Source organism: Canis lupus, chromosome 9 (assembly GCF_048164855.1).
Source record: "Canis lupus baileyi chromosome 9, mCanLup2.hap1, whole genome shotgun sequence".
NCBI lineage: Eukaryota > Metazoa > Chordata > Mammalia > Carnivora > Canidae > Canis > Canis lupus.
In genome coordinates this window covers 63,182,888-63,207,748 of record NC_132846.1, presented here as the reverse complement: position 1 = coordinate 63,207,748, position 24,861 = coordinate 63,182,888, and the positions used below count along the sequence as shown (strand labels likewise).

Here is a 24,861-nt window from a genome sequence, read left to right as displayed (position 1 = left end):
TTTGCATCATGGACACGTTATGTCCCATCACGTGGCAGGTACTGTAATTCACTGGACGGATTCCCGCCGAGGACCATGCGGGTTGGTTCTGGTCCTTTGCTGTTAGCACCAGGGCTGCATGGAGCCAGCATCCCTGTATGTGCATCTTGGTGCTCGAGGGCCCACATATGCAGGGGATGTGCTACTACAACTGGACGTTCTGGGTCAGATGTTGCTGACTTGCCCTCTGTGGCACTCGTGGCACTCGTCCTGACCTGTGCTCCTACCAACGCTGTCCAGCACTGTCTGGTTTTTTTTTTTTTTTTTTGGTCACTTTTTGGTGGGTAGGGGGATGGCAAGTACTGCAAGTGCTGTGTCTTACAAGAAGCCGGATAAGTGAGGGACGCAATTCACTGAGGCTGTGCTGAGACCATGGAATGGAGAACCTGGCTGAGTTTGCTGCGTAACAGACGAGATGCTGAAGAACCAGCTCCTACTTGAAAAGGGGTTTGTTTTTCCCTTTGGATCACAGCCATGGCAGGAATGGTATGAATAGACCTAAATACTTCTCTATTGACAAATTCTTGTGGTTGAGATTTTTTTGGGGGGGGGGTATTGATATCAAGTACTCCCTGCATGAGAAAGCCTAAGCTTTTTCTTCCCCATCCTATCAAATCTCTGGGTGTCAGCTGTTTATCCCAGGAGGGGAAGGCTGGGAGGAGGGGGCAGTCACCTCAAGTAGCAAGGGCCACAGCCCCCCATCCTTGGGATAGTCAGGGAGGCTGAGCACCCCCATCCCCCCAGCTGTGGCATGGGGATCGTGTGTTTGGAGGTGAAGCACCAGAGTGCCCTGCTGGGGCTGATTGCCCATATTCTGCTCAGGGAGGGTCCTTAGGAGTGGTCTCTGTTCGGCTTTAGGATTTAGCTCAGCTAAGTCCATTGGGAGCTGGTTTCTGCAGCCTCACTTAAACCCCGAAAAATGCCCATGGGAAAGGTGGAATGAGCCCTGGGCACCCTCAAGTCCCTCCCCACTCCAGTCCCCTGAGAGTCCTAGCAAGTGGAGCAGGAAGGGGACTTAGGGATGGCCTGCTGGGCCCTGCAGCAGAAGGATGAAGTGGTTTGGCCAGGGTCACACGGCTGATTGGGAGGGAAGCTGGGCCCTTTTTCTGGATGCCAGTGTCTCCATGCCAGAGCCACCGTGAAGAGAGACGGCCCAGGTTCAACATCCCAGCTCCAGGACCGACTGGCTCTGTGACATTTGGCATGTGGCTTCGCCTCTTGTGTCCGGTTCTCCATCTGTGAGGTGGGGGTGCCAGCAGGTCCCCGGGAGGTTTGGAGGACTAATGGGATGATGTCAGCATCTCAGCACACTGTGCAGCACATAGTAAGACCCCGCATGGCTTGTCTAGTACTGAAGGTCGCACAATGTTCTTACCTTCCTACTGGCCTCTTGAGCCAGGGATTGTGTCTCACAGAGCTTTCTGACTGGTTAGATCCCGTGTAACCATTCTGGGAAATGGCAAGTCCAAAACGAAAGGCAGTAATAGTAACCATAACTCGCATCTATTCAACTCCTGCTTTGTACTCTATGCATTACATGCATTATGTCTAATCCCCGTGGTAGTCAGGCGAGGAAACTAAGGCTCAGAAAGGTGAAGTGACTTGCCCAGTGCCACACAGCTAGTAAGCAGCGGAGCTGGTAGTAAGCCTAGGGCTGCCTGAGCCCAGAGCTCTGTCCCCCATATAATCCTGGGTTTTGCATTCTGGAAAGTATGTGCCTGGGCCCCCTGTGCCTGCCGAGTGTGAGTAGCCAAACGAGTGGGGGAGAGATACTCAGATTTAAGTCTTTCACGAGGCAGGATCCCTTTTTTTTTTTTTTTTTTTTTAAGATTTTATTTATTCACGTGAGACATACAGAGAGAGGCAGAGACACAGGCAGAGGAAGAAACAGGCTCCATGTAGGGAGCCCGATGTGGGATTCGATCCCAGGACCCCGGGATCACGCCCTGAGCTGAAGGCAGACGCTCAACCACGGAGCCCCCCGGGAGCCCCTTGAGGCAGAATCCTGATGTAAGGGTTCCCTGTGCCTGCAGGGCAGCCGGAAACTCTCAAGACAATCACAGAGCTCCCCCCTTGTTCGCTACCCACTTTTCAGGAATCACTTTTCTCTGTGGTCCCACATCCAGTGTTTTGAAAATTGTTTTTTCACATATTCCATCTTGTGTCTGTGGTTATTTTATACAGAAGGATAAATTTGTTCCATCTTGGCTAGCAGTGAAAGTCTATTTTTACTTTTTTTATCCTCTTTTATTTCACACCTAATTGTTTAATCTAGCTAGAATTAATTTTCTTTTTTAAAAAGCATTTTTATTTATTTATTTGAGAGAGAGAGAGAGAGAGAGAGCGAGCCCATGAGCCGGGGAGAGGGAGAAGCAGACTCCTTGCTGAGCAGGGAGCCTGACCCAGGGCTTGAACTCAGGACCCTGAGATCATGACCTGAGCTGAAGGCAGACGCTTCACCAACTGAGCCACCCAGGCACCCCTGGAATTAATTTTCTTGTATGTCCTGAAGTGCTTTTCCCGCCGTGTCCCTCACTGTGCTAGTATGTAAGCAGACACACTATGGGCAGTAACAGCTGGCTAGGTGACATCTGTTTGTTTTGTCACCTCCGGACTGTGAATTGGGAGCCCAGAGGCCCTTGACAAGAGCAGCCACCCCTGCAGAGTGTCAGTCGGGCTGCTGAGCCCCCGCCTCATGAGAATGGAGCCTTGCAGTCTCTGTGTGATGGGCTCACATCTGGGTTCACAGATGTCTTTCAGACCTTTGCCCTCCTGGTTGGGAGAGTGAGCGGTAGGGAAGTCATCATTTTTGAAGGAGAGCAAGGTAAGCATAGTTTGCCTGGGAGATTCACTGGAGCCTGAAAATTTTAAAAATTTCACAAATTACTTTGCAACCACGGTACTAATTTCAAATTGGGTTGTAAGCTCTTTGCTCAGAGTACACAGCTCCTTTCAGACCTGAGGAGCTAATCCTTGCCCACCTGGCAGGAGACTCTTCGCTCTTCCCCCCTCTGCCCTTCATGTTTCAGCGCTCACAAATTCCTCGGAGTTCCCCAAACAGCTAGACCGTGTCATGCCTCTGCATATTCTGTTTCTTCTGCTTGAAAGAACTTTCCTTGCATTTTCCATCTTATAAGCATGTACCTGGAACATTCTTGGTGAAGGCTTTGTCTCCTCCTCCACGCATCCAGGTCTGTACACGTCTCCAGTAGAGCTTCAGCATGTGGGGGGCTGCTGAAAGCCTAGAACTTCCATGAGGAGAAGGACTGCATCTCCTAATTCTGCAAGAAGTCTCTTCCTCTCAGCTGAACCTTTCCCAGGGCTCACTTGGTTGTTCCGATAGAGTGAGGCTGCACATCTCAGCAGCAAGACTGTGGTGTGTTCCCCTAGTATCAGGAGATCAAGAAACTCAAAGGCTGGGGTACCCGGGTGGCTCATAGGTTAAGCATTTGCCTTCGGCTCAGGTCATGATCTCAGGGTCCTGGGATCAAGTCCCCTAGTCAGGCTCTCTGCTCATTCTGGAGCCTGTTTCTCCCTCTCCCCCATCCCTCCCCCTGCTTGTACTCTGTCTCTCTCTCTTTCTCAAATAAATAAAAGCTTTAAAAAAAAAGAAACTAAAAGGCTATAAATCCTACAAAGCACTAAAGATGGTGGTTTCATGTTTCTCTTTATGTAGTCCTTTGTTTAAATATTTTTTGCAAGTTTAGGATATAAAACCAGTGAAACAGAAGAGGTGATGTCAAAGTGTTGTACCAAAGCCGTCAGCTGGGTTCTGTGGTTTTCCTTCTAGACATAAGTGACGCTGGGAATGAGTATTGATTGGTAAGGGGCTCTCTGATAGCCGTTGTTTGGTGGTAGGGAGACCTAGCTGAGTTAACAGTTTGGCCACTGTAACCAAGCCAGAGTAGCAGTGACTGGAGCAGGAGCAAGGTAGAGGTTACTGTTTCTTTCTGATCACAAGCAGTCCAGGGTGCAGTGGCAACTTCTGGGCATTAGAGACCATGGCTCCTAATGTTGTGCTGCCCTGTGTTGCTCACGATGGCTTCCATCCTGAGGACCGGAATGGATGCCCTATTTCCCATCAGCACAGACCCATTCCAGCTGATGAGGTAGGGTGAAGAGGACCTAGAGGGTAAGCTCATTCCCTGCCAAGGCCCAGCAGAGAAACTGCATATAGGACTTCTGCTCACATCGCACCGGCCATAACAGTATTGTGGCAGCATCCGGCCCCCAGGGAGCCAAGGAAGTAGCCTTTACCTTGGCAGCTCTGTACATGGATAAAACTCAGGGACTCTAATACTAGAGGAAGAAGAGGAGCATGAGTACTTGGGGACAACTGGCAGATCGTGCCGCAGGCAGGACCAGGCCTCACACTGGAGGGTGTAGTCCAAGTGCCTTGGCCTCTCTTTGAATTAAGTCACCATTTATTGAACCCTGACTCTGTCCCAGACATTGGCTCTGAGACTAGAAAGTAAGTGACACAGATTCTGCCTCCGGGCCTCTCAGTACAGTGTGGAAGGGGCAGCAGGTATGTAAGCCCTAGGTTGGGGTGCTCGAGGTTCCTGGGGGCAGCTGGGTGTGGCCTGGGATAGGGCTTGTGTGGGGCGAGATGAGCAGTACTTGAAGAGTTAATATGTCTTTATCAAGATGAATGGTGTTCTCAGCATTTGGAGTTACCCCAGGAGCATGGAGGAGGTTCGCTGGGCCTGCGCATGGAGAACTGCATGTGGAAAGTGCCAGGATCTGTTTTCCATGGGGATGGGCCTGAGTGGGGAGAAGAGAAACGTTAGTCCCATGTTCTGCTCCCCACTTGTCCCCTCACTCACCCACACCCCCTTCTCTGGCCACTTGGTCCAGTGGGCTTTCGCCTTTGTGCTTTTCTTACGCCCTGCTGTTCCCTCAGCCTGGTCTGCCCTTCCCTGTACTCATCCTGTGAGGTCTAGTTGACAGGTGTGGCAGGCCAGGCATTCCCCTTGCTGAGAACGCACCAGCTCTCATCCACAGCCTTGCTGTGGTCGTGGTATTGTTCCCATTTCATAAATGGAGGCTGGAGCTTCAAGAGGGTAAGCAGTCCCCCCTGGGCCCACAGCTAGAGAGAGGCAGCACACACAGAGGGCCCCAGATGCTGTCCTTTCTGCTGCCTGGCCATTTTCAGCTGCAAGGTCAGAGGAGCCGCAGCAGGGAGGTCATTGGAGTGGGGGGAATAACGGGGAACAACGCGGAGAGAGGCATCCTCAGCTCGGATGTACAGAGGGGTTTTCTTAGAATTGCCCCCTAAAACACCGAGGTTAAATCCTGGGGCCGCAGACACAGTGTGACAAACTGGGATTTAATTCTACGACTCTTAATCTCCTGTTATTTTATTTTTTGGAAATTTAAAATATACAGGAAAGAAAGTCAATGTACGCTAAGAGTTTCCCCACTCAGAATAACCACCATCAATGTCCCAACATATATACTTCCAATTTTTAAAGAGCTACAGTTTTTGCTAAAAATAATGTAAAATGATTCTGCTCAATAAAAATAATCGAAACTGCAAAGATGAGACTGAAAAAATTATCCCAAAAACTATCATTCAGAAGTTTTTATTACTTATTCTTAAGCGATACTCATTCTAGACACATATTTTCAGGGATACAAAATAAAGATAAATAGGCGTACTTCTGTAAATAGTGATCATGCTCCCGCCGATATCACAGCCATTAGCCATGGCTAGCTGCTGACCACTTGCAATGTGGCGAGTTCGAATTGAGCTGTCATACGTGCAAAGTACATGCTAGATTTGGGAAACTTTCTTTCTTTCTTTCTTTTCTTTTTTTTTTTTTTTTTTAAGTCAGCTCTACACCCAACATGGGGCTTGAACTCCCACCCTGAGATCAAGAGTCACACACTCTACTGAGCCAGCCAGGTGCCCCTAGGTTTGGAAAACTTAATACGAAAGAGAATGTAAAACATTTTGATAATTTAAAGATATGGATACTTGTTAAACTAACAATATTTTGGATATATTGAGTTAAATGAAAGATTATCAAAATTAATTTCATGAGTTTTTTAACATAGCTCCTGTAACTTCTAAAATAACATGTGACTTGCGTCTATATCTATTGGGCAGCAGCTATTTTAAAAATAAAGTATTGGGCAGCCCTGGTGGCCCAGTGGTTTTAGCGCAGCCTTCGGCCCAGGGTGTAATCCTGGAGACCTGGGATCGAGTCCCACGTTGGGCTCCCTGCACAGAGCCTGCTTCTCCCTTTGCCTCTCTCTCTCTCTCTCTGTCATGAATAAATAAATAAAATCTTTAAAAAATAAAAATAAAAAATAAAAATAAAGTATTAATAAGTACTGATGGGAAGAAGGAAATGAAAGTGAATCTAAAGGAATTGTTGAGCTCTTGATAAATGCTTCCCCATGTGGCATCGTTTCCCAAAACAGGAATAAAGTCTTAAAAAGATTGGAGTCATGTTTTTTTTTTCTTTAAGCATATACTCCCGTGTTCTGAAAGCTGGTCACCTGGAACGCCTCCCGATTTTTATACGGTGTTATTTTTGCCTGGTGTTGGTTTCTCGTAGTTTTTGTCTCAGGCATTTAGTATCCAGTGTGCAAGTGCTCTGGTCCTCACTATCAGGCCTTTGCCCACACAGCCTTTGTCCCCGAGTCCTGCATTTCTTTATTAGTGGCATTTCATTCTCACTAAGGGCTCACACTTCTGGGAGGATGCTGCTTGCCGCTCTCCCACGTGACCAGTGTGGGCAGCTCTGGTGCACTTGGGTTATGCTGTGTGTCCCTGTGCCCTGTGCAGATGGCGCCTCATTTTCTCCTGGTGTAGGTTGCTGCTGTGGGTCCTGTCTGGTGCTCCCCTCATCTTGTAGACAGCGCCCTGGAGAGTTCTTGGGTTCAGTGACTTAACTCAGTCCTGTTCTGGTGTTGCTTGGCCCACTGCAGGACTGAGGTCTCATCCCTGAGGGACTATTTTGGGCTCCCCAGTACACACACGGAGGCTTTGCAAGAACTTTAGATTTGGTAGATTTGGGTCACTGACCAGAGGACTGGGAAGGCTCTCCTTGCAGCTCACAGCTTGCTCTGGGCCTACCACTCAGAAGCTCAGTGGGTCCTCTGTGACATTTCCTGGAGTTAATTTTAGATTACCTAAATAATAGGCAGATCTGGTCTCTGTTGTGGGGCTGGAAAGTTAAAAAGATAAAACTAAAGTATATTGGCCCCTAACTCCAGTTGAGGTCTTCCTGGCTTGGCATGCATTTGAGGTGTATCCTTCCAGACCTCTTATGCTGTTTATATATATATATATATATATACACACACACACACACACACACACACATTTTAAAGATTCAATTTATTTATTCATGAGAGACACAGAGAACAAGAGGCAGAGACACAGGCAGAGGGAGAAGCAGGCTCCATGCAGGGAGCCCCATATAGGACTCGATCTGAGGACTCCAGGATCATGCCCCGGGAGGAAGGCAGGCGCTAAACCGCTGAGCCATCCAGGGATCCCCACTGTTCTTATATTTTAATACAATTATGTCCTGTCTCATCACAGAAGAAATAGGTCATGCTCAGGCTGGTGTATGAATTGTTCTGGGTTTATTCCGAACATCTACATGTGTGGATTCCAAAGAGCTGCTTGGGGAGGGAGCTCTTCATTGTAATTAACAAGACAACACAGACAGTAACAAAATTGTAGCTGTCAGTAGTGTGCGCTTAGGAGTGAAACCCTCCTTGAGACGATCCTAGTTGTCAGTGTGTGTGTATAGCTTCGACTTTTAGGCAGAGACAGGTCATTTTGACATATACTCCTTTTTTTTTTTTTTTAAGATTTTATTTATTTATTCATGAGAGACACACACACACACACACACAGAGGCAGAGACACAGGCAGAGGGAGAAACAGGCTCCACACAGAGAGCACGATGTGGGACTCGATCCCAGGACTCCAGGATCAGGCCCCGCGCTGAAGACCGCGCTAAACTGCTGAGCCACCCGGGCTGCCCGACACCTACTCTTTATAAAAATCTGATTGTAAAAAAAAAAAAAAAAAAAAAAAATGATTGTAGGGGCGCCTGGTGGCTCAGGGGTTGAGCATCTGCCTTTGGCTCAGGTCGTGATCCCGGGGTCCTGGGATCGAGTCCCGCATGGGGCTCGGCGCAGGGAGCCCGCTTCTCCGTCGCCTGTGTCTCGGCCTCCCTCTCGGTGTCTCTGAGCCTGATCCTAGGAGGCATCCGCCGTGCGGATCCAGGTGTGAAGAGCACAGAAGGCAAACGAGCTAGGAGACCTCAGCGGCCCCTCTTGGAAAATACATGGTGTCTCTCACAGACGGTGCCGAGAACTCGGGAGACAGCCGTGTTTCCTGCCGAGCTTGGGCGCTCCGCGTCGGTACATGTCTCGGCTTCCTAGGTCCAGTGACTCTGTGATAAAGGGCGAGCTCCCAGCCGCGCGGCTACAAAGCCTGGAACCTTCCTACTAGTGAGCGGCCGTGGCTGTCGCGTGGGGCCCGCCGGGCCTGCGCCCGAGGCCGAGGTCCAGAGGGGCCTTGCGGGCGCGCGGGCGAGGCGGCGGGGCCTGCGGTCCTTGGCGGCGCGGGCGAGGCGGCCCGGCTCCCGCTCAGCTTCTCCCTGTGTTCTTTGTAGATGACATGGCAGAGCTCCTGCTCGGGGAGTCGAAGCTGGAGCAGTCGCTGAAGGAGCAGCCCCTGCGGCCGGGCGCCAGCCCCCGAGGCCCGCGGCCCCAGCTGACCGAGGTCCGCAAGCATCTGACCGCCGCCCTGGACCGCGGGAACCTCAAGGTACCGAGGGTCTCCGGGCCGGGGAGGGCGGCCGCGGGGGGAGGCCGCGGAGGGCGGCACGTGGGCCGCGGTAGAGGAAGCGGCCGCCCGACGGGGAAGCCGCCGCCTGACGGGGAAGCGGCCGCCGCGCACCCGCGCCCCTGGGGGCCTCCAGTGACGCTCCTCCCGCAAAGCTGTGGGAGGCCCTCCGCGCCCAGCCCCTGCCCGCCATGACGGCCCCCACGGGAGCGGCCCCGCCGCGTGGTGCGGCCGCCGGGACCGCGTGCCCCTGCCTGGCCGAGGCGTCAGCCCCAGGGCCCGGCCGCAGGCGCCGCGCCCTGCTCCTCCCCGACCCGCCTGCTGTCCCTCACCCAGCGCGCCCGCTCGGCCCCGCCCCCTCCTGCTCCCCTTGAGCCTCCCCCATTTCGCCCCCCGCCCCGCCAGCTCGCTGGGCGCCAACCCTGCCCTGCCCTGCCCTGAAGGCTGGCCCTTCTGCTCTTCTGGAGTGATCTGTGCAGGCTCCTCCTGGTGGCCGCTGCGCCCAGCCCCCGCCCGCCAGCTCCGCCAGCTCCGCCAGCTCCCCCAGCTCCCCCAGCTGTGCGCCTGCCGGGGTGCAGCCCCGAGCGTTACCCCGTCTGCAGAACCTTTTTATCATCGCGGACAAACTCCGTGCGGTGAACCCAACCTGCGTTCTCCCCCGCCCGGCCCTGGCAACCCCGCATCTACTCACTGTGTCCCTGACTCTGACTGCTCCAGGTCCCTAGATTAGGGGAATTGTAGAGTATCTGTCGCTTTTTACCACTGGCTTATTTCATTAACATAACAATGTCCTCAAGGTTCACCCATGTTGTAGCATGTGCCAGAAATCCCTTCCTTTTTTTTTTTTTTTTTTTTTAAGGTTTTATTTTTTTATGAGACAGAGAGAGAGGCAGAGACACAGGCAGAGGGAGAAGCAGGCTCCATGCGGGGAGCCCGAGGAGCCCGACGGGGACTCGATCCCAGGACCCAGGGATCACGCCCTGAGCCGAAGGCAGATGCTCAACCACTGAGCCACCAGGGGCCCCAATTCCCTTCCTTTTTAAGGCTGAATAATAGTCCACTGTATGTTTATACTGTGTTTTGTTTATCCATCTGTCAATGGGCACTGGGGTTGCTTCGGCCTTTTGGTACTTTGAATGATGTTGTTTTAATACAGGCTTTTTTTTTTTTTTTCCTAGAGAGGGAGAGAGAAAGGGAGAGACAGGAAGGGCAGAGGGAGAGGGAGAGAGAATCTTCAGCGGGCTCCATGCCCAGTGCAGAGTCTGATATGGGGCTTGAACTCACAACCCTGAGATCATGACCTGATCCGAAACCCAGAGTTGGATGCTTAATGGACGGAGCCACCCCAGTGCCCCGAATAATGCTGCTATGAATGTGGGTTCACAATTTCTCTTCCAGATCTTGCTTTCAGTTCTTTTGGGCATATGCCCAAAAGCGGAATTGCTGAATCATATGGTAATTCTGTTGAAGTCTTTAAGGAACTTCCATACTATTTTCCATAACAGCTGCACCATTTCACATTTTACATTCTCACCAATACTAAGTTACAATTTCACCACTTTCTTGCCCCATGCTTTTTTGTTTGTTTGTTTTTCAGTATTGTTTTGTTTTTGGATAGTAGCTATCTGAATAGTCTTGAGGTGATATCTCATTGTGGTTTTGATTTGCATTTCCCTGATGATCAGGGATGTTGAGCATCTTTTCATGTGTTCCTTGGCCATTTGTATGTCTTCTTTGGAGAAATACCTATTCAAGTGCTTTGCCCCTTTTTTATTCGGGTTGGGTTTTGCTGTTGTTGTTCAGTTGTGTCTCTTTGCTTTTAACCTCGATGATTTCTCTTTCTTCTTTCTTCACTTCCCATCAGAATCCTCCGGGGCTACTTCTTTGGATTTTACTCCCAAGCTTGTGTACACTCCCCTCAGAGAAGCCATGTTTTTCTTGGCTTTACTTTTTGTGTCTGTTTTGGGAGCTTGTGCCGGTTCCCAAATTGCTGTGTGACCCCAAGGAAGTCACTTCCCTCTCTGGGGCTTAGTTTCCTGTTGGTTTGAACAGGGTGGGCTGTTGGAGGGCTGAGCTTGGACCCTCTCAGCTCCCATATATTCTAAGCCTGTGAGCTTTCATTCTGAGATGTTCTAGGAAGACCTCGTCATCTGGTCACCTCCTTGGCCCTAGAGCTGTTGGGGGCTTGGGTAACATTTGAATTAGTATTAGCGTTTGTCAGTTATGTGGCCACAGGCTTCTCCTAATGCTGGCAGAAAGCCTCCTTTCTAAATGGCCTTTGTGTTTGTCTGTCTCCGCTGAACATAGCTCCAGGCTCCTCAGGCTGGCTTGAAAGCATCATTATTTTTTTTTTTTTCAAGATTTATTTATTTTAAAGCTAGAATGAGTGGGGGTGGGGGGAGGAGCAGAGGGAGAGGAACAAGCAGACTCCATGCTGAGCAGAGAGCCCAGTGCGGGTCTGGATCCCACAACCCCGAAACCATGACCTGAGCCAGAATCAAGAGTCAGACACTCAACTGACTGAGCCCCCCAGGTGCCTGGGGCATCACTTGAATATAGGAAGCTCAATTTACTACGCACTTGGTGCTGCATTTGGGCCTTTAAAAATGCATGTTCTCTCTTTCCCTATTTCTTTCAAAGGGCCATGCCACACTTCTCTTCAGAATCAGCTCCTGATATTTGTCGGTCTTCATCAGTGAGAAGGGGTGGAGGGACAGCGGACACGTGGGCTGCGCTTCCCAGTCACGGTGATTAGGCTCAAGCATCCCTTCAGGAGGCGAGTGGGTGTGGCTGTGTGCTGGGGGCGAAAGGTCTAGGATCCATCCTGCTCCAGGCCTGACATCTGGCTAGTCTCTTTCCCCCTTTCAGACTCCTCTAACTTCATTGTGAAAAATTAACTTTTCAGTTTACCAGGTGCCAATGTTTTTTGCTCTGTACCCAGTATAGGAGTAAGAATGTGGACTTTCAAGTTAGAATTCCTGAGTTTGGGTTCTAGTTCTTTCTAGTTTTATAAGCTATGCGATTTGGGGAAGTTACTTACCCTCTCTGAGCGTCACATTTCTCTTCCTTCAGCATAGCTCAGGGTCGTCCTGAGGCTCTGATGTGGAAGCTCCTTCACAACTCTGCGGCACTACCGGCGTGTCACTGACTGCCATGCTATGGGCTCTACCTAGAGAGATTTTTCTCCTGTGGCCATATTTTCGCTACCTCCACCCTATAAAGAATGTTCCCAAGTTGCACCGCTCTTGCGCCGGTGCGTTGCCTCAGTAACTGGCTAAAGTGATGCTGATTCTCTTCATGACCTTAAGTCAGTGTGTCTCCGGGTAGGGCGCTTGCTGGAGCCCAGTGCGGCCAAGGCGCCCACTCCCACCCGCGCAGTGAAGCGGTGGGGCAGAGCCAGCTTGGCCCCGGAGTCCGGACACCTGCTCTGGTTCGAGTCAGGAGGACTGTCTGTCGTGGGCAGGGCAGCACACGCGCGGTGCCAGGGCTTTCTCCCTCGGCCTGCAGCCCGCGGCCGTGGTCCGTGGCTTCTCCCCCGAGTGCTGCCTCCCACGAGGCTCGCTTGGCAGGGCCCTCCCAGGGCCTCCATCCTGTGCCTTTACACTTGGAATTTTGTTCTAACTCCTGCATCTTTTCCATCTGGCCTTGTAGTTTACTTTTCTTTAAAAAAAAAAAAAAAAGTTTTTTTCGAGTTGAATTAAAAATCTTTTTCTTTTGGTAAAATACAACACAAACTTTGCCATCACAACCATTTTTTAAGTGTACGGTTCATCAAATGATGGTAAGTACATCCGCACAGTTGTGCGACCCCTACCGCCACCATCCCCAGGACCTGTTCACTATTCCCGTTGGAAGCTCTGTGCCTGTTACACACTCACTTCGGCTCCCCTCCCCCTCCCATTTGCTTCATGCTCTTGGTCCCAGTGCCCCACGGCCTAATGTCCAACGGAAGCTCTAGTCTCCTCTCTCAGGAAGCCTTTTCTCTGGGCGGAGAACCCCTGGCGCTGGGTGTTTTGTTGTTGTTTTTTTTTTTCATGGCTCTTTTTCTCTTATGTCTGTGTTGATTTCTCTTTTTGCAGATATAATTCTAATTTCTTGCATTGGTCTCTCTCTCTCTCTCTCTCTCTCTCTCTCTCGGCCACTCAAAACCACCTCCCATTTTTTGTTCCTTTCAGGGTGCCTGGCTGGCTTAGTCAGTGGAGCTTGCCACTCTTAATCTCCGGGTCATGAGTTCAAGCCGCATGGTTGGGCATGGAACCTACTTTAAAAATAATAATAATAATAAAATTTAATTTAATTAAGAAAACCTCTTTTGTTCCCATCATTCCCTTCACCCATTTAACCATCTCTCCAGTGCTGCCTGTTGTCCCTTGTCCCTTTCAAGAAATACCTTATAATTTCACTTATATGTGGACTCTGAAAAACAAAGAATCTAAAAAACAAAGGAGTAAACAGACAAAAAGCAGACAGAGACCCCTGAATACAGAGAACAAACTGATGGTTGTCAGAGGGGAGGGGCCTGGGGGTATGACAAAATAGATGAAGGGGAGCGGGAGATACAGGTATGGAGTGAATGATGAGTCATGGCAATAAAAGGCACAGCACTGGGAATATAGTCCGTGGTATCCTAACAGCGTTGTATGGTGACAGCTGGTAGCTGCACTTGTAGTGAGCATAGCATAACTGACGGAGTTGTCCGATCCCTACACTATTATCTGGAAAGTATGTGGCAACTATACTCATTAAGAAAAAAAAGAAGAAGAAAGAAATGCCTGGAAGCTGAGGATCCTGGCAGGCAGCTGCTCTTGCTGGTTACCTGCGCCTTGCCCACCCCATCGCGGTCACAGGTTATAAAACAGTGCAGCTTCCTGGCATGCTTCTGTAAGCGGGAAAATCTAGCCTTGCATAGCTTGGGTTCCAAGGAGCAGGCCTGTGAGAGGGTGATAAATCTGTTTCCTTATATAGAAGGCTAGGCTGTCTCCTCTCTTCCTGCTGATGAGTGCTGGCCAGGGAGTAGGGCAGGGGATAAGGCTGATGGGTGTGGACTGGGGAGGCCAGCCTCTCCTGACGAGAGGAACGAGGACTTGAGGACTCATCAGAGGACTGCTAGAGCTTGCAGCCTCTGTGGGGCGGACTGGGGCTCAGTTACCCTAACGAGCTGGAGTGGCTCAGTGGGAAGAGTTCACCACTGGACAGAAAGCAAGTCCTGGTTCTTGCACCAACTTCAAAAGCCTCTCTCTTTGGCTTATTTGGGTTACAGTCTTGTTTGTTTTATGGCAGTTTTATTGAAGGATAGTTCATATGCCATATAATTCACCCATTTAAAACGCTAGAATTCGGTGGTTTTTAGTATATTCACAGACTCGTGCAATCATCGTCCCTATTTTAGAACATTTTCATTACCCCAAAAATAAACCTGTACCCATAAGCAGTCACCTGTCTTCCCCCCCTGCCCCCCAGCCCCTGGCAAACACGCTTTCTGCCTCCATAACTTTGACCACTCAGGCCATTTCACGTAAGTGGAAGCATTCAATATGTAGCCTTTTGTGACTGGCTCTTTCACTTGCCATAAGTTTCTGAGGTTCATCCCTGTTGTAAGCATGGGGCAGTACTTCTTTTGGTGGCTGAGTAATAGTCTACCGTAAGGCCATGCCACATTTTCCTTGTCCATTCACCAGTGGATGGGCATTTGGGTTGTTGCCACTCCAAGGGCCATCCTGAAAAGTACTGCTCTGAACGTTTTTGTGTGCATTTTTTTGTGGAGAGCCGTAGGGCTTTGTGGCAGCAGGTGGCGGCGGGTCCCCGAGGGAGCATTACTCACAGCACCGTAGGAAAATGTTTTTCTCTCTCCTTTTCCTTCTAGTCAGAGTTCCTACAAGAATCCAATCTGATCATGGCCAAGTTGAATTATGTGGAAGGAGATTATAAGGAGGCTCTCAACATCTATGCCCGGGTGGGCCTCGATGACCTGCCGCTGACAGCCGTCCCTCCTTACAGGCTGCGCATGATTGCGGAAGCCTACGCCACCAAAGGTGAGCCCGTGCCTTCCCTCCCGGGAGGCTGACCCTGGGGCCACTCTGGGTGAAGCCCATGGGCCAACCCCAGGCCCTGGGCCAGCACCTCCCAGCAAGCCCGAGGGGTTGGCCCCGCCACACGCTTCTTCCTCAAACCCTCAGTTCTTCAGTTATCCCTGAAGCAGATGAGGGGTAAATGTATCAGTAGAGGATCCTGATAATTAATATGCAATGAAGGCAAGGAATTTATTTATTTTATTTATTTTTTTTTGTGATTAAGGTACTGCACAGCACACATTGAGATTCTTGTCATAGGGCCCCTTGGCCACGTGTCTGACCAGTTTTATTCATTAATACCGCCTCTGGACTGATTAAGGCTAACTGGTCCCTGCCCATGGCAGTCACTGTGACAGCTGGCCATCCCATGTTTGCTGTGTGCCTGGGGGCTTTGGGCTGGAAGGAAGGGTGAACATCGGCTGGGTTGCCGTGCAGGAACTTGCTATCCCATGTGAGAGAAGGCAGTGCCATGGAGAGGAAAATGATAGACACAGGACACACGCATCGTTTGGCCTTTCCAAGCTGCCACTTCCTCATCTGAGAAATGCGTATAATTACATTCACTTCATAGATTTACTCTAAGGTTCAAATAACGTAGCAAAGCACTGGCCTTGGTACCTGACACATACTACATGCTTATTAAGTAATATTTTAAAATATCAGCCCCAAACAAGGCAGTGCATGATAAAAGCCAGGCTTGGCTGATAGCTCCGTAGAGACCTGAGTGGTCACACAGGCCTGTGGGGCCAGGAAGGCTTCCTGGAAGAGGAGGGGACACTTTGAACTCAGAAGGCCACAGTAAGAAAAGGACCATTTGCAGCAGCTCCTCCTCCCTCCTGCCACCTACTGTCCAAACCATGCCTTGTGCCTGACAGTGCTGGCACAGCGGCTGGGCCCCTGGGCGGCCTGACGCACCAGCACGGCTGTGAGCTGGGCCCTTGTGTGCTGCCAGCTGTCCGATTTGGTTGTCCTGCGCGATGTGGAACAAAGACCCAGCCTGAGGCGCACTTGAGGGCTTTATGTTGGGGGTGACAGAGTCAGCCAGTTCCCAGGGAGCCTTGAGTACTGCCAGGTTCATCTAATTAATTTCCTCAACACCCGCGTGTCCGGGGAAGATGCTGTCACGGTTGGCAAGGCGTTGTGGCGGTCAGCAGGCACCGGCCTGGGAGACCATCGGAGGGGCCCTGAGCACTGGGCCGTGTCTGCATCTGAGCCGCGGGGCATACTGGGGCCAGCCTGCTCAGTCACCTCATGCGCCTTTGGCTCGGGGGGCTCTGTGTGTGATTCGGGGCCAGGGACGATGTTCCGCAAGGGCAGAGCCTCAGCTGGCAGTTTCCAGCCTCCCGGGGCCTGGCGGAGCGTGGCCAGGGTGCTTTGCTGGGCGCTGCCAGTGTGGCTCTGGGGCCTGCTCTGCAGCAAGAGCTCAGGGCCTCGTCTCGGCTCTAGGACGGTCTGGTGATGGCAGATCATCTGCAGGTGGCCCTGCCAGCTCCGTCTGGTGGCTGCAAGTGGGCAGGGACAACAGGAGACTCGATCCCTGGGTCTGGCCCCAGGTCGTGCGTGCTTAGCAGGGGTCCCCCAGCCATGGTGCCCCCAGCCTCGTGGCTCTTGGGACGTGTTGGCTGGCTCCTGGGAGACTCAAGGAGCCTGGCTCCTTCTGTAGGCACACACACATCCCACGTGTACGGGAGAGGGAAGGGTCACTTGTGCCAGAGGAAGTGGCCTGCACCCCAGGAGGCCCTGGTCTTGAGATGTGTGTCAGCCAGATGAGAGGCCGAGTGGAGGGCTGGTTCTGAGCACCGGTGCTGAGCCGTGTGCCTGGATGCAACTCCCACTGCCATCGCACACTGGCTCTGTGCCCTCCTGCCAGTTCCTACCGGCTCTACACCTCAGTTTTTCCATCTATCCTGTTCTCCTTGGATTGTGAGGATTACATGAGATTGTATATATACAAGGCTACAACAGTGCCTGGCACATAGTGTACATGATATAAACATTAGCTATAAGCAAAGTGTGTGATGGGGGGACCAGAAGAAGCAGCTTACAGGGACACCTGGGTGGCTCAGTGGTTGAGCGTCTGCCTTTGGCTCAGGGCATGATCCCAGGGTCCTGGGATCGAGTCCCACATTGGGCTCCACGCAGGGAGCCTGCTTCTCCCTCTGCCTGTGTCTCTGCCTGTCTCCCTGTGGCTTTCATGAATAAATATATAAAATCCTTTTTTTTTTTTTTAAAAGAGTGACTTACAGTAACAAAAATTGTCCCTTTAATTTGTAGAGATGCCCAAAGGCAGGCCAGTTCTCTGGGGCGTTCAAGAGTTTCTTGGTCCTGACTCTATGTAGCAACACTCTCTAGTTCTTCTTTCATCCTCAAGGTCCTTGAGAAATTTTCAGGAGAGACTGTGGACACATGTTCGATGAATGCTAGCATACAGAGTACTCTCCATTGGGAACCACAAGCCCACTGGCCCTGAGGCAGGATGGGTGTCGTCTACTCAATATTTCCAGTGCTTTTGAATTAGCTGCTGATGTTTCCAAATTGGGATCATCCAGTTAAAAAATATGGGTTTCTGGCTTCTTTGGGAAGAAGGGAAGAGCCGTCCCCCCATTCGCCCCAGGCAAGCCCTGGCTGGAGCTGCGCTCAGCTGCCCCTGCCATAGGCATCCACCCAGCCCACACCCCTCCCCGGGCCTCCGCATGCTGCTGTAGGTGGAGGAGCTGGCCTCTCACGAGTCACCTAAACGTTTCCATGACCTCCAGAGGTCCGACTAGACCGGAGCTTTCAGCCAGAGCCTAGAAGTGTCACTGAGCTTCATCCATGGCTGGGAGCTCTTCCCCTGGCCAGATAATGTTAGCCTTGGCTCTTTGTGAATCAGAAGCCAAGATCATTCAGTGATCACGAGGGCTTTACTGTCTCTTAAATCCTCCAAACCCATTATTTACAGACAAAGGAACTGAGACCTGGGCGAGGGTACTGTGATACTCACCATATGCCCTTTATGTGAGTGTCTTGTCCAGTCTTCACCACCACACTATGAGGTGGGCTCTGTTATTCTTTCCATTTTACAGATGAGAAAACCAAAGCACAGGGTGGTTAGATAAGCTGCCCAGGGTCCCAAAGCCAGAAGCAGTTGAGCCAGGACTTGATCTCTGAGACCAGTGTCAGAGCCCATCATGCTCTGTGTCTGAGAGGCAGAGGGAGGCTTCCTTCTGGAGCCCACGTTCTCAGCTGTTCTGCTCTCTCGGCATGTGGATCAGAGCCTGCTTGGGCCAGGTAAGGCTTCCTCACATAGGAAACATCCAGATCACTAGAGAATACCCTTGATTTGCGCCTACACCCTTCCTGGCAGCCTTGCCTTCATTGTTCCTCCACTCTCATTCCTGCCCCTTGCCCAGATTTCTTCCTGTAAATTCTGTGCCTCTGGCTCACATGTCCTATCTTCTCTGAGGCCCTCTGGGACTCATCCATGCAGAGTCAACCATACTCAGTGCTGTCTTTGCGCAGTAGATTATAGATTCCATGTAATCATATTGGACTTAGCTCTCCCATTATCCAGCACCCCCGCCCCAACCGCCCCCCAGTCTGTGAGTTGCCCTAAAGGAGGAGAGCTCCTCCTCCTTTGGCACAGTGTTTGGCACACAATCGGTGCTCAGTTGTTGAGTGAAATTTGTAAAAGTTCCCTTGCTTGGATTCTTACTGAGATGCCCACCTTGTAATTCAGGTGACCTGGGCGCCTTTGCTCCTAGCCTGTCACAGCGAGCCATGTTTTCTTTGCAGATAACATATTGGGCATATTTTAGTGATTTAGAGTCACTCCCTGACAGTTATGGGCAGTACCTATGAGAGCAGGCTGACATCACACGGTAGCGGAGCCTGACGTGGGTCTCTTCCTGGAAGCTGGTACAGTTCAGCTCATTTCCACGATCAGGGAAGTTCTGAAGTAGATCGCTACACCCCCCCCTCTTCCTCCAACTCTCCTTCCTTCAATCTCTTTTTAACAATTTTTAAAAAGATTGTATTTATTTATTTGACAGAGCGAGCACACAAGCAGGGGGAGTGGGAGGGGAGAAGTAAGCTCCCCAATGAGCAGGGAGCCCGATGTGGGGTTTGATCCCAGGATCCTGGGATCATGACCTGAGCTGAAGGCCAATGCTTAACCAGCTGAACCTCCCAGGCATCCCCTTTCCTTCTATCTCTTAAACCTAAACAGGCAAACAGAGAATGGGAGTAGAGGAAATGGAGGTACTCTTTAGCTTTTGGTAGTACTGATTTAATCAAGTGAGTAGATATCTTTGCTCTAGGATACAGACTGGGGTAGCACATGAAATCTCCAGGACACCAAGTGGCCACAGATGTTCTTTTCACAAGTAGGAAAGCTTGGGAATAGTGGACACATGACCACTGTCTATTTTGGGATTTAGATCTGCTGGACATGGGGTGACTTTCTGCAGATAGGACAGTGGGAGCTGCAAGTGGCTTGCCTTCCTAGATGTGGCCTTTATAAATAGCCTCATATGTATCCTGTTGTCTTACGGGGACCAAATATGCTCTGGCTCCAATATGAGGGAAGTGCAGCAACGGTCCAGCTGGTTGGTCCCAGCTGGGGGGGCAGCTGTGTGTCCTCTGAGGTTACGGTTTCTCCCCATCCACTAGGGTGTTATCTTCATTGGTATGGCTGAAGCTGGCGTGCTGGTGTGGTGCTGCTCTTGGGGGGGTGGAGGAGGAAAGAGGCAGATGTCTAGGGTGAGCAGAAGTAGCACACATCAGTTCTGCCAATGGTCCACTGGTGAGAGGTGGCTACAGGACCAGAGCCACCAGGTACTTGGGAAGAAGAAGGCTGGGACCCCACATGAGCCTCTGATTAGACATGTCCAGCAGAGCTCGGTCGGTCTCTCACCCAGCTGGCAGCTGTTGGAGGGTGTAGAGAGAAGGAAGTAGCCTGTACTCGGTGAATGAAAGGGGATGTGGACGACCTGAGGCTCTAGTGCCCAAGAGGAGGGATATTATGAAGCTGGAAATAGTGGCATGGGGTTAAACTTCCTTTCTAGATTGTACAGTACTAAGCAGAGAAGGGCTGATTGCAATGGGTGAATGGGGCCTTCCCAATCATCCCTTGTATAGACATTGTCTTCTCCACTGGGGGAGACTGTGGCAGAGAGCCTAAAGGACTTGCCTGATGACACCCAGTAACCTGGAGGCAGGGCCAGGAGGAGGTAGGAGACCTTTCTGTCAAGTGGAATGACCTCCATGTCCAGGTGGAGGAGGCGGCACCATGTTGGGGAGCTCTCGGGAGCCTCTGTGTTTTTCTCTTCCTCCTTGGCTCCTGGGTTTGAACTTGCTCCTTTGATGCATTGGTGAAGAGCCTGGGCTTTGGAGCCAGACTGCTGGGTTTGATCTCTAGCTTTGTCACTTATTAGCTGTAAGATCTTGGGCAAGTACTTTCAGCTTTCTGGGGCTCAGGTTTCTCATCTATAAAACAGAGATAATAATAGTACCTACATTAGAGGGTTATTGTAGGGAGGGATGGGGTACATGGACAGCTCTTAGCACAGTGCCTGGCAGATCAACAACATTTAGCTATTTGTGTCCTTGGGGTGTGACCTCAAATGGATAGACCTCTTCAGGAGCCCCAGGTAACATCCAGTTATGGGGAGAGGCTAGAGTTGCCTTAGTATATGTGCCTTGTCTGGCAGAGGGTGTGAACCTGGGAGCAGTGCACGTCAGGGAAACGTTAGAGGCAGATCGAGCAGAGATCTGAGGTCTGGAGTGCCCCTCGGGGAGGAAGAGGTGTGGACGGTGCTAGAGGATGGACAGCACCCAGTGGCCAGGGCAGATCAAGAGGTTTCCCTGAGGGTGGGGCCCAAGACACACTCCCTCTGCGCCTCACCGGTCTTGCCCGAGGCTGACCCAGAAGGTCAGAGGTCTTTGGAATTGGCCCCACATTACTGGTTTTTTCCACAAAAGGCCATTCACACTGGAATGGATCAGTTGATTCAAGTAGTGGTCTTTTAAGAGGCGAGAACCACTCACATGGTTCTCAGACAGCTGTCTTCATGAGGAACATGCTAAATCCACTGGCTGAGAAGAGGAGAGAGAGAGCCCAGGAGGAGAAACCATCTCGTGGTTGGGCTCCAGGGCTTGTCTCTTCTGCCTGGACTCTCCTTCCTGGCCAGGGGCCGGGGGCCCATCCTTAAAGATCTCCGCTTCTCTAGTGTCTGCAGAGCTCACGGACCTCCTGCTCTTCCCAGAGTGCAGGTGCAACGAAGACTAGCATTCAGGTTACATAATGACCTCCCCGTGGAAGCTGGTACGGACTGTTTTCCCTGCCTCATGTAGAGCGGGCCCTGGGGCTCTCTTTGGGCTGCCCCCTGTGTGCTTTCTGAGCATCCGGTCTCAGAGCACCATGTCAGGGAAGGAATGAAGACACCTGCCTTCTGCTGTGGGCAGGGCAAAGGGGCCAGGGAGCTCTCCAGGGAGGCTTCTCAGAGGTGCTGCCTTTTCTCCGAAGCTGTTAAGCACTAGTCTTTAAATAGAGACCCCATCTCCAGAAGGCTTGGATCCCAGCCTTGCTCTGCCCAGCTTGAAACTGAGCGTCTTCACACACCCACGGGCTTCAGCATAGCCTATGCAGTTGTTAGACCAGGAGATGTACAACATTCACCCACAGATGTTTTCTGAAGAGGCACCTGGGGATTGCTCTTTCTCCTTGTGGGCTTCCCACCAGAGCAAAATTTAGGTAAGTCAGCACAAGGGACGCAGTCTATTGATGAGGTGTTTTGTCCGGTGTCACTCAGGTGTTTCTTCAGCACACTTTTGCCCGGTCCTGGGCATCCGGGTGACACGGGAAAATCTTGGAACACGTTGAGTTGGAAATTCTTCAGATAGTGGGTGAACTTGAGAACTTACTCCCAAAAGGCTGCCATGTATTTGGACCAGAGAGGAAGCACACATCTTTAATCAGGGCTTCCCTGGATGAAAGAGAGAAGAGAATGAAAGTCTATCTGCTCCCTCCTTTTAGGGCCTGATACCAGCACTGTGTGTTGAGGTGAGGCCAGACCCCCGATATGGTGACTCGAGGGATGCGTTTCCTACAGGGTGTTTTACTTTTCTGCTTCAAAGCTTAGTTGTCCATCCTCCAATATTGGCTCCCAGGAGCAGCCCCCGTTCCGCCCAGCAAAGTGGGAACATTTATTGGGGCTTCTCAGTCTGCCCCTGATGTGGGCTCCATCCTTGGAGATGTTAGTTTGCTGGGCCTGGGGAAGCCTGGCTGTGATGAGTTGGTTGCAGGCTGGTCATGCTCTGCCAAAGGCATCTGGGGGTCACATGCACACATAGCCCCCCCTCCCCACCCCGCTCCCTCCCCACCCTCTCGGGGCCAGGGGTTGTCTTCTGAGCCAGTTGGTCCCTTTGCTAAGCTTCAACTCAGGCATGGTGACCAGGGCTTATCTCTTGAACTGACTCACATAGGCAGGTGGAAGCTTCCATGGATGGCAGAGGGACTACAGAGAAGATGTGAGGCCGCTTGTGTGCTTGGTGGAACAGAGTGTCACTAGAGAGATGTGATGGTTGCTGGGGACCTAGGAGCCGGGAGGAGGTGGACAAGTGGCAGGGTGTCCGTCCAGCCCCAGCCAGCTGCTCAGCAGATGCAGTAAACGAACGTGCTCTGTTGACAGTTGGGGATGGAGGTGGCAGGGCAAATCCAGGTCCATCCTGCAAGGCTTTCTGGTGGATGTGCAGGAGTGGGGGAAAGGGGGGAGCAGTGCACAGAGAGCTGAGGTCCTGACCCCAGATGAAGACTCATTGTGAAGTTCTGCCACGGTCTGGGGGTGAGGGCCCTTTCAGTTGCAGGTGACAGCAAACCCAACCCAGCCTGACCAGTGGCAGCTGGATTCAGGGCTCAAAGATGGATGCTCTCTCTCCATTTCTTGTGTTCCGTGTTGATCCCATCTCAGCCTCCAGGTGGCTGGCTGGAGTAGCTCCAGACTCTTGATTCTCTTAGGTGTAAGTCTCAGAAACCTGGGCCACATCCTCACTGTGTCTCATTGACCCTGGTGCCTTATATTCCCATCCCTGATCTAGTGATGGTGGCCAGCTGTGCCCCGGGACTGGCCCAGGTCTGGCATGAGGGCTGTGATGAAGAGGGTGGTCCCACCAGGACAGAGGGACCGTCCACGACAGACATTCCCAGCACAGCTCTTCTGAAGGGAGCCCCCTCATCAAAGAGGCCCAGGGGCCTATGTGCCCTTCTGTCTTTGGAGACGGTCCCTGTAGGGGAAAAGGAGAAGGGATATTGGGGAGGAGCCAGGTGACCACTCTGTGACAGGGTCACTGTGGACTGGACTGGAGATGCCCTGCCACCAGACCATCCTGTGGGTAAGTGCTGAAAGAATGGGGCTCTTTGGGGAGAGTAGTCCTCAGGGGTGGAGGGCCTCGGGAAGGGGACCAGAGCTGGGCAGTGGAGACTGCCCCAAGTCCAACGTTAGGTCTGCATCTGGACGTCTTTCTCATAGCAGCAGCCATCTCAGGGCTTGGCCACCCTGAGAGGTGGGGGTTCGCAATGGAGTAGTGTTTCTAGAGCCCTGCCCAGAGTCACGTGTGATGCTTGCTGATTCACCTGTGTGATGGCACCTCATTCTGGCAACAGTCCTGTGCCTAGGGATTATCATTCCCTGTGAGGACTCCAGAGGCGGAATTTCAGAGGCGAGGTAGGATTCACATCAAGGCCCACCGACTCCAGAACCCCTCCTCTATCTGCTCTATCGAGGTGCCTTTCAGCTGGAACATAAACTCTCATTAGGAGTGGGGATGCTGTTGACAAGGGGGCAGGTGTCTGATAACCTGGGAACCCGTGATTCTGTTCTGTGATTCTTCAGCCTTTTGATTGAAGTCTCTAGGTCTCACTTTCCTTATCTGCCAAATGAGGATAATACTACTCAGATAAGAGTACTGAGAAGGCTGAATAAAACAAAAGGGGGAAATATACCTTGAAATATATAAATCCAAGGTTGACGGAAGGGGATCTGTGTAGTCCTGCCTCATGTACACTTGCGTTTGGGAGCAGCTGGTGGTTGTGACAGCCTTTCTGTCCCCATGCTCCCCGCCTCCCCGGGGTCCCGTGTAGCATGCTCCTTTCCTTGGGCAGTAGGGCTTCTAGATGCCATTGAGGTTGATTGCCTGCCCCTTCCCCTATGATTTTATTTTACTACTCTTCAGAGAGACAACCTATGTAGATGTTATATAAAAATCAGAAATACAGTCGAAAGAACGTAAAAATACCCATCACCTGGTCTACCCAGAGCCAACCTCTGTTAACATTTTAGTGCATTTACTTTTAGATCTCTATAATTATCAAGGGTGATTTTTTTATATAAAAATGAAATTATACCACACATACTGCTTTATGACCTGCTTTTTCCACTTCACTACAGATCATAAACACTTTTAGCAGCTGTACAGCATTTCAGTATATGGATAAGCTATAATATATTTAACTAAAAAGCCTCTATTTTTGGACATGTAGGTTGTTTTCAGCTTTTTACTGTTACAAGTAAAGCTGTGACGAACGCCCTCTCAGCCTGGTCTTTGTGCTTGTCCTTAATGATTTCCCTAGGAGAGATTTCCAGAAGTGGAGTTTCTGGGTCAAAAGAGAAGTATTTCCAGACTGCTCTGCAGAACGGCTGTACCTTTGTGCTTTCCTGCCCACAGGGTGTGGGACCAGCTGCCTCTCCTTCTGGCCAACACTGGACAGAGTCCCTTTGATCTGAAAGTGAACTTTGATTCTTTGGTTGTGTGTTGAGTATAGACTGTTCAGAAAATAAAGAAAAATATAAAGCAGAAAGTAAAATTAGTCACCATACTACCACTTGAGCTAGTGAACCACTGTCGAAGTTATATATATATATACACACACACACACACACACACACATATATGTCT

General features: G+C 51.1%; 1 protein-coding gene and 1 long non-coding RNA gene across 7 annotated transcripts in view; one reads left to right on the top strand and one right to left on the bottom strand.

Moving 5' to 3' along the window:
• Window positions 1–24,861, top strand: part of TTC7B (tetratricopeptide repeat domain 7B) — a 250,588-nt gene that overhangs the window by 15,767 nt on the left and 209,960 nt on the right. For 5 of the 6 annotated variants that reach the window (XM_072839676.1, XM_072839679.1, XM_072839678.1 and 2 more), the window contains exons 2-3: window positions 8,685–8,839; window positions 14,721–14,889. The exons of the other annotated variant lie outside the window; for it this stretch is intronic. In XM_072839676.1, the coding sequence (XP_072695777.1) occupies window positions 8,685–8,839; window positions 14,721–14,889 (324 nt within the window). The remainder of the gene's footprint in view (window positions 1–8,684; window positions 8,840–14,720; window positions 14,890–24,861) is intronic. 6 annotated transcript variants of the gene reach the window in all.
• LOC140640392 (uncharacterized) lies at window positions 19,164–24,731 on the bottom strand. Its single transcript, XR_012037107.1, has 3 exons — window positions 24,609–24,731; window positions 23,764–23,835; window positions 19,164–20,394 (listed from the first exon to the last, which is right to left on the bottom strand). It is a non-coding gene; the product is annotated as an uncharacterized lncRNA (long non-coding RNA).